The sequence below is a fragment of the Colius striatus genome, chromosome 2 (assembly GCF_028858725.1).
Source record: "Colius striatus isolate bColStr4 chromosome 2, bColStr4.1.hap1, whole genome shotgun sequence".
Lineage (NCBI taxonomy): Eukaryota > Metazoa > Chordata > Aves > Coliiformes > Coliidae > Colius > Colius striatus.
This window is the reverse complement of record NC_084760.1, coordinates 2,504,050-2,518,113: the sequence shown is the minus strand read 5'-3', so window position 1 is coordinate 2,518,113 and position 14,064 is coordinate 2,504,050. Positions and strand designations below refer to the sequence as shown.

The 14,064-nt window shown below is 39.9% G+C and overlaps 1 protein-coding gene across 1 annotated transcript in view; it reads left to right on the top strand.

The window, feature by feature from the left end:
* The window catches only part of GRIK2 (glutamate ionotropic receptor kainate type subunit 2), a 421,372-nt gene extending 407,842 nt beyond the window's left edge, over nucleotides 1–13,530 (top strand). The window contains exon 16 of the mRNA XM_061989233.1: nucleotides 13,366–13,530. Within this exon, the coding sequence (XP_061845217.1) occupies nucleotides 13,366–13,530 (165 nt within the window). The remainder of the gene's footprint in view (nucleotides 1–13,365) is intronic.
* The last annotated feature ends 534 nt before the right edge of the window (nucleotides 13,531–14,064 follow it).

Here is a 14,064-nt window from a genome sequence, read left to right as displayed (position 1 = left end):
ACTGCTTTCAGGGTTAGTACCGCAGCTCCCTCCCTCTGTTTCTAAGCTAAAAGCTGCTCCACACAAACACATGACACATCCACAGACCTTCAGTGAACATCTTCTTCCATCCTCACCAAATGTGGCAGATCCCCTTTGTCCAGGAGACAGAGTAGCAGCAGCCAAAGGAAAGATAAACTGCACTGTAATCTGACTCCAATCTCTATGGCTGTTCTGGATGAGTAAACCATGCAAGTGCTTGGCTATCCCATGGGGAGAGAGCAGGCACCTATTTTTGGTAACATTTACAGTTTCATCCCTTTAGAATCAGAATATCATTCTGGCATTTGTGTGTTATCTTTGTCAACTTCTGGAAAAAAAGGAAGATGAACTGTCATATTAACAACCAAGAAAACATTAGAGCTCAGATAACTTCAGCTGCTGAATGTGTGGAGTATCCTGGGATATAAATGAGCATATTAACAAGTTTCTGCTTTTTAATCTATAGATAACATACAGTGCACGTTCAATGGGGAAGGAGTGCACATTTAAAACCTATCATCTAGATATATTTTTTTTCTAGCATTTTCCATGTCATCTTGCTCCTGGAGCACACACACAAACATGTAGACATTGACTGGTGTGAACCTAGGTGGAGGAGTGAAATCTTGAAAGGAATTGATCTCTGAAAAGTTGCAGACAAAATTGCATCGTTTGGTAAAAAAAAATGCTACATTTTGTACCCAAAGTAGTTCAGAGCATCTACACTCCCGATGCTCTCAAAAATCCAAAGGAAATGTGACACTGGCTGTAACCTTTCCTAGAAACAGATGAAATCCATGCCAGCACAATACTTTCAAGACACAGAGAAATTCCTCTTTTATTGACACCTTTCAAAAGCAAAGATAAGCCTGGATGTTATCACAGTTAGACTGTCAGTCACTGGCACTTACTATGGCTAGCTTACTTGAAAGATGAGTACTCTAATTTACTAAATATTTTCTAGAAGACTGGGATCTGATGGATGTGAAAAGAACCATGTATGGATTCAATTCTTCTATCACTCAAAACTCATTGAGCCATCAGCAGGCCAGAACTGGGCTTGTGAAAATAAGAGCAGACATATATTTTATGAATTTTGAACTAAGTACTTCAAATAATGTGCAATGAGACACATCTCTCTACCTTGACTGTTTGTTTCACTAGGGAAGACTTCGTATAATACAAAATACTCGATTACATCTTAAAACCTACTGAAACAATAACACCAATGAAGTATTTCTGGAGTTACATGATCAAATGACAACCTAAATATTGGTTAAATTAGCCTCTCTGAGATAGTTATTTATTTATAACCTATTATAAAAGCAATAAATAACTAAGCTGATATTGGTTTATAATTTATATGTTCCAAGGAAGAGAAAAACAATGGAACTTTCCATGGTAAATAACTCACTAAGTTACAGAATTGAGTTGAGAAAGACTGGCATTAGCCCTGTCAGCTACAGGGGAAACTTCTGAAACTCTTTGTTTAAAAAAGCCACCACCTCTGTAGTATCCCCTGCTACCAAAACCTGGCCCAGGCAAAACCACTACAACACTTTATCTCACAGAGTACAATGAATGAGCAGTTAGCAGGACTGGACCCAAAGCACACATCAGTACCTATGAATACACATGTGTTACACCCAAGACAGTGTTTCATTTACCACTGCACATTCTATTGAACAAGACATTCTGAATGCTGTACTGTGACCCATGTATGAGGCTATGTCTTTGAAGATGGTACAAACTTAACTGGTTGACCCTTGCCCAAAATAAACTGTGAACAGAAACACCTTCTCTGAAATGAACAAGCCATGTTTTGGTTTTGATAATGTAAGAGTAACGGGAGTAGAATTTCCTGATCTTAGCTGGCTCAAACATTCAAGCAGCTTTACTGAGCTGTGGAGACCTAAGTTAAGATAGTATTTCCTTTTAAACTTACTAGGAATTCAGTGTGGTTTTGCCACAGTCTTCCATAATTCTGAATTTGCTGTGTGTCCAAAATACCTGTATCCTGCAGTATCTCTTGAGATAATCAATCCCTCTATTCCTACCTAGCACAGAGCCACACTGATTAACTCCTTTCCAGAGCAAGTACTGGGAATGACAAAGCATTGTCCCTCTCTCTGGCAGAATATTGACATTGCAGTCGACACAGGAGAAAGGGGTAGGAGGAGATGGCAGGCCAGGCTGCCCTGATTGCATTCCTGCAGAGTAACCACAAGATGGTGCCTTCTAATTTCTCAGAGGGAAATGTAATTGCTACTTTTTAATAGCATTTATGTCACAATGTTCACCTATTCTTTTTAATTGCAGCCTTTCTAAAGATTGCTAAAGGCTTGTATCCTTTCCTATTGTTTATGGTACAAACATGTAATTATGTCATCTGCTTGGAAACATGTTATTAAGCAGCCCTTTTTTTAATCTAACCAATCTTGACAATAAATGCTCAGTCATTTGCATTTTATAATTGCTTTTGCTGGTGAATGACCTGCTCCCTGATTTTAACAGGCACTCAGAGGGCAGTGAATAAGCAATATTAGAAACAGAAGCCATTTAAAACAATTACTATGGCCTTTTTTAAAATACTGATGTGCTTCAATGTGTTACGAGCTCATGCCCATTCCATACCCTTAGCTTTGTATAGCTCGTGCTGTTATCATAAAGGCCAGGGAAAACATTGACCTTGAGGACCATTAACATTCAGCATAACATATTGATGATTCTCCTTTTGAGGATGTATTGAGCTTTCCTTCAGTTCTGTTTGGGTTTTGGCTTTGGAGGTTCTGTTTCAAACCTTCTCTGAGATTATTTGCATTTTGAATACACTTTCAAGCAGCGATTAGATATTAGTGTAAGTGTCAGATGTGTGCCAGAAACAGACTGAAACTCACAGTGTTGCTCAAGGCAGTGTTAAGAATATATAGAACATTACCTGTTGTCACCCTTGTGAATGGTTGTACATTGCAGAAGGTGGTGTTGGCTTGAGAAGCTTATTTGTGTGGACCCACACCCTTCCCAAGAGGCAAGGGGGGACCAAGGGTTGCTGGGCTGACAAAGCTATTTTGCTGTAACCATGTAAATTTGACACTGTGTCCCAATTGTGTTTCTCCCAAATACAGTTTAACTGTTCTTGATTTGCTCACACGAACTTGGTGAAAACTCACAGGAGTTTATTTATCAAGCTCACTCTGCAACCTGCTTGCACCAGAAGTTTAATTCATTATGTCTTAAACCGCTTCTGTTTTTAGAATTGAGGTGAGCAAAGAGAATACATGCAACTTATAAGGAATGGTCTTACAGGAAGAATCTAAGCACTACCAAAATATTATGGATCCTTCTTTATCAGCAGGATATGTGGAAAGTCAGTATTTCCACCTTTGTTTTAAATAGTTACTGTAACAACTGTGCAAAACAAAATCACCACGATAACTTCACGTGGAAAGCGAAAACATTTGTACTATCCCTTCTTTCTTTACCAGATGTTTTCTGGGTTTGGCTTTTATTCCAAACTTTACTCAATTAGCTTTCACTAAAGTCTTTTCCTTTCTCAAAAAGTTATGTCAGTGTTGAAGTTCAGAGACTATTGCTAATAGTTTCATATCAAAAGCCTTTGAACATTTGTGACAGTAATTTATAGTAGTTTTGTAACAACCCCAATGTAAATCCCAGCCTAGAGAGAGGGGGTTTTTTTGCCTTTCCAGGGGGAGGCAAGTTAAAAAGATTTGCAAGTTGAAAAGCCTGTTCCTCAGGCTACAGTAAATGAAAGAATGTGAGCATTCTCCCCTAATTAAAGCAAAAGCTGTGGAGTTTGTAACTCCTGGACAAGGTTCAGCCAGTGATGTACTCTGTGTTGTATGTCACATGTTGTAGTGGAGCAGCCCCAGAATTTTTAACATTGGCCAAAGCATCAGTAGCTATCACAGCTGGCCAAAGGAGATGCTTTTCAAACTTCAGTACACTACATTCTGCAGATAGGCAGTCAGAGAAATGGAAACTTCTGTCATCCTGTACTCCCCTGAGCACTATATGTGGATGTATAGACATGGATGGATGATTTGTGTCAGTGAACAAGCTGACTTGAAGTTGAGGTGTTAAATGCCCTCTTGGAAATCACCTAAGTACATACTGGAGAAGATTTTTGTAATGGAAGGAACAGTTAGAGAAAAAGAATGGAAAGAAAAACCCCATGCCCTGCCTTGAAACCAAAATCAGCTGCACAAATTCCCTGAGCTTCCACAGCAAAGATAAAAATGGAAGAAGTGGGAAAAGGTAACTTGACTGGCTGTGACATTTTAAAAGCCATTTGCAAAACAATAAAACATTAAAAACATCTCTGTTTTGATTTTTGATTGCAGCTTAGCCGCACATCTGGTTGGTAATGGACCTTGCTTCTGAGGTATCTCTTAATATTTTGCTTTTATCATCCAAGAAACAAAAGCCACAAGGTTGGAAGTTGATGTGAAACTGACCATTGCACAAGTACAAGTGTAAGAACGTGATTTCAGGAGGCTCACTATAGCTCCATAGAGGTTCAGTAGCAGGTCAGGGCTTAATTTATAGCTCTGAGTTAGGGGGTATTTTCAGTTTGATGAGAATTTTAAACTCTATACAGTTGTTTCAGAAGCCCTTACCTGTCGTTAATTTGATAGCCAAGTGCAGTTCACTCTCCTCGGCAGTAGGAAGAAGAATCATTCACATGATGCGATTAATGGCTCCTCTGAAAAAAAGAAGTATTTTATTCTCAAGGAAAAACAAAGTAGACCAGAGAAAATTAATGCCTTTCTAAAAGTTGTTCATTGTTTTCCACTCAATAGTACTTTAAGTCTATACATTACATGTTATGCTAATCTAGAAAGGTTAATCTTTGTATTCTGAATTAACCAGCTATGCTATAGCTAAATGCAGCAGCAAGCACAGTTTAGTTCATCCGATTTAGATTACTTTGCCTTTTGTGTAAGCCAGCAAAGTAACAACAAGCCCTTCCAGATGCCTTTTAGCTTGGGAAAATATCCTGGACTGCCAGATGAACCCATGAAACTATAGAGAAATAAGTGCTAACCATCTTGATGTGATGTAGTGCAATGGGATTTTATTAGTTAGTGTTCTCACAGTAGTAAAAACTGTTGGCATTAAATGAATACTAATAGTCTCTCTCTGTTCAATATGCTTTGAGGCCATGCCAAATTTTATATTGAGTTTAGACTATCACAGTGAACTAGCACAGATTTTTACAGGGAATAACACACAGTGGACTTTGGCTCAGCAAAGCTTTAAAAAGTCTGCTTAGATACAGCTGAACTCAGGTAAGAAAGGTTGTGTTTCTTTTCTAAATTTGTCTCTGTAAGATAAACTTTCTTTTCAAATTCAATTGTTACATACAGTATTTTAATCCAGATACTCCAAAGGATTAATTACATATCATCACTTCCTTTCACCATGACTGAAGATCACCATCCTGACCTTCCTTGGATGAACAGACACTGAATTTAGATCTAGGATCAAAAATGATTTAACAGGTGAATAAATTTTCACATTCAGTAGCTGAGAGTGCAAGATCTCAGGTGGCTGATTTCAGAGTAATCAGAATCATCTCTCCTGAAGGCAGAGAAATGCTCTGCACAGCTGTGGCTGCAATGTACAGAACCATTAAAACATTGCATTGGAGAGAATTCTAAACAAGACAGGCAATACCACAGTCTGATATTTATTTGCTCAGTGAAAGCTACATGGCTGAAGTAATACAAATTACTATTAGCACATTTTAAACACTTATTAGTCATTTGTAGCCATTGTCCAAGGACACTGAACTGCTGTAATATGTTCCAGAAGAAGACCTGGACTGGTGTGGCAAGCTTCACAACCAGTGGAAATTATTGTCACTGACTTAAACACAAGTGACAAATTAGTACTTTTCACCACTGATGCAAATTGAAAACCCAGAACCAAGCTCAGGAACCTGGAGAAATCCGAGACTGTAAGCCTCGTTCACAAGAGGTGGAACTGCACAAGGATGGATGATATCTTGTGAATGCTTCCCTTGTCCAACATAACACCTATCTCCCTGGGATTAAGCTGCCATCATACCCCTATCTCAGCCAGGTACTGGAAGTGCAAAGTGACTGCACTGTCCTGGTCTGACCAGAGAGTAGGACTGTGCATCATCTGCGTGTTGATGGCACCACAGCCCAAATTATTTCATTATCTCCTCAGTGGCCTCATATACATGTTGAAAGGAGAGATGACAGGATGAAACCTTGTGGAATCCTACATGAGAGAGAGCCCTCGAGGCTGATGAGCAATTGCCCTATGCCACCCTCTGGGATTTCTCTGAGAGGAAAGAGTGGAACCACACAAGTGCAATCCCATCTGCCCCAGCCTAGGTCCACAGGTGAGTCAGAAAAACGTCATGGTCAGTGCGATGGCCAGAAAGGCTGCTGGCAGAGCTAAACAAAGCCACCTTTGAAAAAACCTTCTGCACTGATAGGAGTTCCCTGTCAGCTACAGGAACTAGTGCAGGATGCACTCAGACTGGAAACCAGGTTAAATGGTTTCGGAAGACTTTAAGTGTGCTCAGAGTTGCTTTAGAATCATAGAACGGTAGGGGTTGGAAGGGACCTTTAGAGATCATCCAGTCCAACCCCCCTGCAGGAGCAGGTCTCTGTCATCTGCTAGAGTGCATTTTGTTTAATCAGGAAACAAACTTTAGAATTTGAGAGGGTCTGAATTGATCTTTTGGACACCAATTGATAATTTATTTAAGGGAAGATGGAGTGTTGGGAAACACTAACAACACATTCTAGAAGTGGCCTTTAATGAGACTCTGTAAGTCATCAAAGTTCATTGCCTAACTCTAAAATGCAGTGAACACTTCAGCCTGTGGAAGATGATTTCAGTGCTGTTTTGTTACAGGAAAGGTCAGTCCCATCAGGTTCTTGTTGATCCTGTCCACTAAATAGCTAGAAAAGTCCTCAAAACAATTAGCATTCAATCCAGTTACAGGGCAAAGCATCTCATGCTTCATCAAGCTGTCTGGAATGACTCTACTGATCTTGATCTTGACTCTGCAGATCATAGGGTCATAGAATGGTAGGGTTGGAAGGGACTTTTAGGGATCATCTAGTCCAACCCCCCTGCAGAAGCAGGGTCACCTAGATCAGGTCACACAGGAACATGTCCAGGTGGGTCTTGAAGACCTCCAAGGAAGGAGCCTCCACACCCTCCCTGGGCATCCTGGGCCAGGGCTCCCTCACTCAAACACTGACACAGTTTGTCCTTATGTTTCAATGGAACTTTTTGTGTTCCAGCTACATCCCATTACCCCATGTCCTGTTGGTAGATATCATAGAATAAAGGGATTTCCCAGCCTCCTGACACCCACCCTTTAGGTATTTGTATGGTGGAAGCAAAGCTTAATTTATGGAACTAAAATATACATTTTGCTTGATATCATTGTGTTTATCTTAGTAGGGGAAGAAAACCTCCCATGCATTTTGGCCTGAAAATAGCTTCCTAAAATGGCTGTTCATTCCACTTCTACCCAAATAAAAGGCATTGATGATATTGATGATATATGTTCATCTGACATGGATCTATTCTGGTGTACTTTTGCATGATACTTGCTATGGATTGAAAATGTGCTATGTCAGAACAGTGGCAAAACATTTCTGATGTAACTGTGTTATAGATATTTATGTACAGATATACAGGTACAACCTTGGATCAGCTATGATGTCTAAGACTGAGTCTATAACCAAGCAACATAAAAATCTCATCATAAATACCCTTCTTGTGAAATGGTAATGCTCCAGGTGCAGTGAAATGTGATTTCTCTTTTTCTGAAGTTATTTTCACTTCATTAATTGTTCATCTCTTTGTGATCCTGAGTTAACATTTTGCTAGGATTCAGGTTTCTGTCCAGGGGCTTTAAGATTGACAGATTTTCCACATACACACTCAAAATCCCTAGAGGAGTGGCATATGGAAGCAGAAACCGACTAGGAAGGAGGATCGGGGTAGGGCTGTGTATTCATTTTCAGCTAACTTGAAGAAGATGAAAACCAGTTTGATTGACACATCCTACCAGAAGCTAGAATGCTGCCCCACAACATGACAAGATGATACAGGATTACTGCTGTTACTGCTTAAAGAAAATTAAAGAAGCCTTCAAACAATATCTGACACACAGGGCTGGATGTAATGAACCTCTAACTCAGTCTTATGGGTTTTTACTGAACGTTGACAGTCAACTTCATATGAACTACAGGGAAGAGGGGGAAAGATTGTAACACAGAAAGCAATTGGAGATGTTTGTCTTTAAAACACAGTGACTATTACTCACTGAAATCAGAAGGTTGAGTGGTGCAGACAAGCCATTCCTCTCTTCCTGTTGCTCTTTTTAGGCTGTTAGAAGCAAAATCTACGGTGGCAGTCACATAATCATGTGTCTAACAAATACCAACATGATTTCTAATGATCTTTCTAAATTCCTTTAAAGCAACACAATGGAAAGAGTTTCAATATTTCCTGCCTTCCCTATTAATACCAACACACAAAGACACGTGTTTTTTCCCCAGCAAAGTCACGCACAAGCTGTCTAAGTAGCTTGTAAACAGCGGTAACATCGTGCAGAACCATCACCTTGATTTTACATGACTTGTGAGCTGCCAGCCGTGGCAAAAAAAAACCCCACACACAGAAAGAGGTATAAATCACTTCTTTACTCCTCTTAAGGAGGTGAGCTCTTTCAAGATTGCTTTGTGCTAAAGGCTAAGAACTACGGCTCTGATTAAATTTTTCTCGTGTACGCTTGGAGTCCGCACTTAGAATCACAGCTTTTGGGGTTTTTTTTTTCCCCCTTAATGTTTTATAGTGATTGTCTGCAACAAAACTGTTGTGCTTAACTGCAGTATTGTTTAACTGTATGCCTGCCTTCAACTTTTCTGCTATTCAATTATGTCTGAGGTGACTTGGAGGCTGCATTTACTTTCTGGTAACATTTAAGAAGATAACTTACAATTTTGTAAGGGTTAGTGAGAAATCAATAGTAACTGATGTTCTCGTGCCATGGCTGCAGTGTTGGAGGTAAGTGGGGGGGCAAAAGGTTATTTTCTTTGAATTAAGCAGAGACTCTTGTAATACATACTAAAAGTGCTCAATTTCATGATGGACAACAGTTTGGAAATATAGCCTCTAACTTTGTAAACCTTTCGCTGCTTTTACCTTACAATCTGAAAGGGCAATTGAATTCGGGGTCTAGACATTGAATTATAGGGTTTAAAATCATATCTGAGAATATAATTTATCCATCACCAAGAAAAAAAAACACCAACTATGTGACAGTTGCTGCTTTTTTTTCATGGCTTTTCATTCCAAAAGTTGCATCCTAACAGTGAAAGAACAGAAAGTCTAACTGTACAGAAAATCCAGACTGCACACAGATTGGAATTGAAATGTAACAAGAAAAGAATTTCTGTTAACAAAAAAAAAGGGTCAAACATCAAGTAATACTTTGTAAACATTCAGGAACATGACTTTGCATTATGTGGGAAGACTTTTCCTTGTAGTTCTCAGTTAGAACCCAAAGAAGAATAAGGGTTCAGGTTGTGAACTTTTACATAGCCGTGAATGAATCTTTTTAGTTCTTTTTCAATACCTCACTATTTCAATGGGTGAAATTTGGAAGAGGGGAAAAAAAAGGAATATTTCTCTTATTCAGTGCTCAGTTACCAAAACAACAGCCCTGTATAAAGGTCTATTGTTTCCAGACCTTCTAGATTTTAAATAACATAGCATACCCATGAAGCACGTGGATGGTATTTTTAAGTGCCAGACATAAGTCCTCACCAACTTAAAAACAAATCATAATTTGAAAACATAGAATGGAAGAATTTTCTAGATAACTACCTCAAAACTGTATGAACTGCCTTTTTTAAGACTTTCAGCCTTGCCAGGGCTTCTCATTTAATGGCTTTTCGGATCCAGGTAAATTTCTCTGATAAAATGTGTTGGCAACTTTCTCGACGTCTCATTTCCAGGGTGTTTCAGTGTGTTGGCATCAAGTGCATGTATCTTCTTGCCTCTTGGCTGTTGATTTTCTACTGATGTTACCTAAAAATTTATACACTTTGGTGAGTGCAGGTCTTTGTAAAACATGCTGGTGGATTGATGCATCTTGAAAAGGATTCACTCTGTTTTGGCAACTCCTGTTAGACACCTTGGCAAAAAAAAAAAGAGCAGGGAACAATCTTGCAAGTGTCAATTGCTAATGGATCGTTTTTAAATCCAGAAGGATTTTACCCCTCAGTTAGGTCCTTGATTCCAGAGGTGGGAGCCATTTAATAGGTGGAAGTGGTGTACTACTGAGAGTTGCAGCATTTACTTCTTGGTGCATTGTGCTTGGAATTTGAGAGTTACGTGCTAGGTTCTCTACATAATGAGAGTGCCAGGATGTGCCAAGCCTTAGCAATTCAGCCTCATCAGGGGATATTAAATTCAGTTTTGCCTTTCTCAAGTATTTCAGGGTTAATTCCAGATTCATAATCATAATTAACACTTAGAATCATAGCATGGTAGGGTTGGAAGGGACCTTTAGAGATCATCCAGTCCAACCCCCTGCAGAAGCAGGGTCACCTAGATCAGGTCACACAGGAACATGTCCAGGTGGGTCTTGAAGACCTCCAAGGAAGGAGCCTCCACAACGCCTCTGGGCAGCCTGTTCCACTGCTCCCTCACCCTCACAGCTTCTGATGTTAAGCAGCAGTACTTTCTTTTCAAAAAACAAAGGGGAAGTCTAAGGCAGCTGACTATTTTCTTTCAAAGTACAGATGGGTAAGAAGATACAGCTTTCTTCCCAATGCTAAGCAGAGATTCCTTATGCATGAAGGTCTGACGTATTACACCTCGGACTGTTCCATTAGAAATGTCATTCACAGAATGAAAGCCCTCAATGCTCTCTGGATGTCAACCCAGTGCCCTGGAACATTTTTCAAAGGGCTTGGTGATGAGTGCCTGTTGCAGAAGTCACTCCAGCCAGACATGGCATCCAGAACTGACAAATTCTGTTCTGAATTTTGGCCTCGTGCTTGACTTTGTACCAGAAGGACAGACCTTTCTGTCCTTTGGATTCACAACTTAATATTTTCTTAATTGGATGTGGCTAAACCCTCTGTCATAACTTGAGTAGATGTCACTCTTCTATTTCAAACTCAGCAGGAGAAAGGAATGTTTGTTAAGGAAGACTTTTGCAGCCAGAATAAGATTGCCCTCTCCTTCCCACCTGCCTATTCCCTTATTACTGAAAGGATTAGGTAAGATGGTATTTGTTCAGGGTTTAGAGGCTACAGGTTCAGTTCTAACCCATGACTGGGACAACTTATGTGTGCACTCTTTTGCACTAAACAAAATTTCGTGTAAAAATATTGAAGTCATCACTGAAGTGGGAACTTCCACTGATGCCTTTCCTCTGCCACTGTGTGCTCCAATCCCTAATCGACAGAACAACCCACATTCTCCCTCTCTCCCTTTATCCCACTCTGCCTCTGTTAGCTGCTTCTGTGTGAAAGAGAACAGGATCAGTAGGTGGAAACCTCAAGTATTTTTACCCTGTAATGCCTGCAGGTTACGGCTCTTTGCTGAGACACTGAAGTTTAACTCTCCTCTGGCAGAAGACGTTATTGAATTGGCAGTCTCAAATGTGTGTCACATTCAGCTCTAATGTCCCAGCTAATGAATGGCTGCACTGAAGACAGTTACATGTCTGCTGCTTTAGCTTCCCTCTTTGAGGAACTTGATTTATTAGGTCTCAGAACACATCCACTGAACTAATGACCTTACACATGGAGAACTTGAGTGTGAATTCTGATGAGACCCAGGACTAAGCCAAGCACCAATATGTTTATCAGAACGTCTACTGAGTATTGCCAAATGACTAACCTATAAAGTTTAACGTGGGAAACTGAGTGCCTTACTGCTCAGAATGCCTTCAGCCCTGGAAGCTGAATATAGATTTTGATAAACACAGTTTAAATCTAGGCTTCCAAAGAACTAAGTAGAGTGAGGTGCTAAAATGTGTTCCTCATCTAATCTCTAAACTCCAGGTTTGTGTGAATAATGAAGATGTAACAGTTAACAAATCAAGTAGAGTTCTTGACCTGGGAGGTAAATTAAACAATCATACCGTGACTGGTGTTCTACCTCTAATCACACAAAACCAGACAATGATCAAGAGACATTTACAGTAATTCTAGGTGCCCTGTCTTGTTGGTTTGGTTTTTCTTCCCACATCGTCTTCCTGGATTGGAGACTAGTTATTAAGTGGATTGGAGACTAGTTATTAAGAATGCAAAATGCAAAGGGTCAGATTATACCTCAGGCTTGCTTTGGGTGAGAGCAGTTGTCAGAGGCTTGTCATAGCATTTCAGGCTCTGGGATTTAGTTAATACATTTCTCCATTAGCTGGAAAACTTTGAAGTGGAAGTGTATGATTAAGTGGTTAATTCACATACCTCAAAACTGAGATTCCTCTTTGTTTTGCTTCCATGTTCCATCCACACAGTTCTCACACTGGATGCTCAGCACACCATCAGCAGTTAAGAATTCAGCCAGACTGGGGGAATAAGAGAGTTTTTCTTTTACTTTTCAAATTTCCTGCACTTAAAAATGAAAAGATGGCTTTGAGGATTTAGCTTTTGGTCAAAACATGTTAGGGTTTTTTTTTCTGATAATATGCTGTTCATAAAAGCCAATGAAATTAAGTGGTTTTTTATAGATATACTTTACAAACAATAGCAGTGGAAGAAGTGTTTAGATATGGAAGATGCTAAACATAATGGAGTAGATATTTACTTTCCATAACAGGTCTGCATTTTAAGGGTATTCAAACACAGGCAAACTTCCTGCACTAAGGCTTGTTGTCCTGTTGAGAAACAGCTATCCAAGTCATACAGAAATACAGTCATTACTTTGAAACATGGGCAAAGATATTTTACTAACTCCCTAATACACATTTTACGTTCAGACACTACCCTGTAACAGAACTTCTGTGAACAGGGCGTCTGTTTGGCATACTCCCATGTATCGCATGCATCCATGGTCAGTAGTTTCCAGATCAATAATTCTAGGGACAAAGTGATTTATTTCTCTGAGCAATCACAGCTTGATAACTCATTTTCGTTATCATGTGATGCAGATTTAAAAGATTTGTTCCAAGCTGCAAGTTGAGACAAAGGAAACTTACAGGACTGTCAAGGCTGTCCCAACAGAGTGAATCTATTTCTAGACGTTGCAGCTAGGCATTTCTCACAGGTGTCTTTTTTCTTCTTCCTCTATTTCCCTCTGTAGAGGTCCTTCTGTAGTGCCATGGTAGAGGAGCTAAGGATGTCTCTGAAGTGTCAGCGTCGATTAAAACATAAGCCACAGGCCCCTGTTATTGTGAAAACGGAAGAAGTTATCAACATGCACACGTTTAACGACAGGAGGTTGCCGGGTAAAGAAACCATGGCATAGAGCTGGGAAGCCAAATACCCCAAGCACAAACTGTCGTCTTTTTTCCAAACAACCTTGCGAGAATGTTTCCTGTGGAAATAATGCAACCTGTGCAAAATAAAATGAGTTACCTCATGCCGCTGTGTCTATGAACTAGAGACTCTGTGATCTCAGCAGTTGCAATGGCCAGACTCGAATCACAAGCATCACGGATCAACCAAGTTATGCGGGGGTTACACTGTTCGTCATGGGTTTCCACCATTCTGAATGAATGTTCCATGTGAGTTTTGTGGCTGGTTTCAAATGCAGTCTCAGTGAGAAGCTACAGGTTCCTTTTTGAAGTTCAACGGTTGCCAGGAGATGGAGTACAAGATGATACTTAAGCACGGAAGGAGTCTAGTAAAAGTAAGATCTCAGAACTGTAGTGGAACAAGAAACCATATGTTCTTCTGAACTTCCAAGCCTTGAAGAGTTGGTAACTGCTGGTAGGCAGAAACTACCATCTGGACAGGCGCTAGGAGCTTCCTGGATGGGAGAAATGTTAGTGAAGAAACA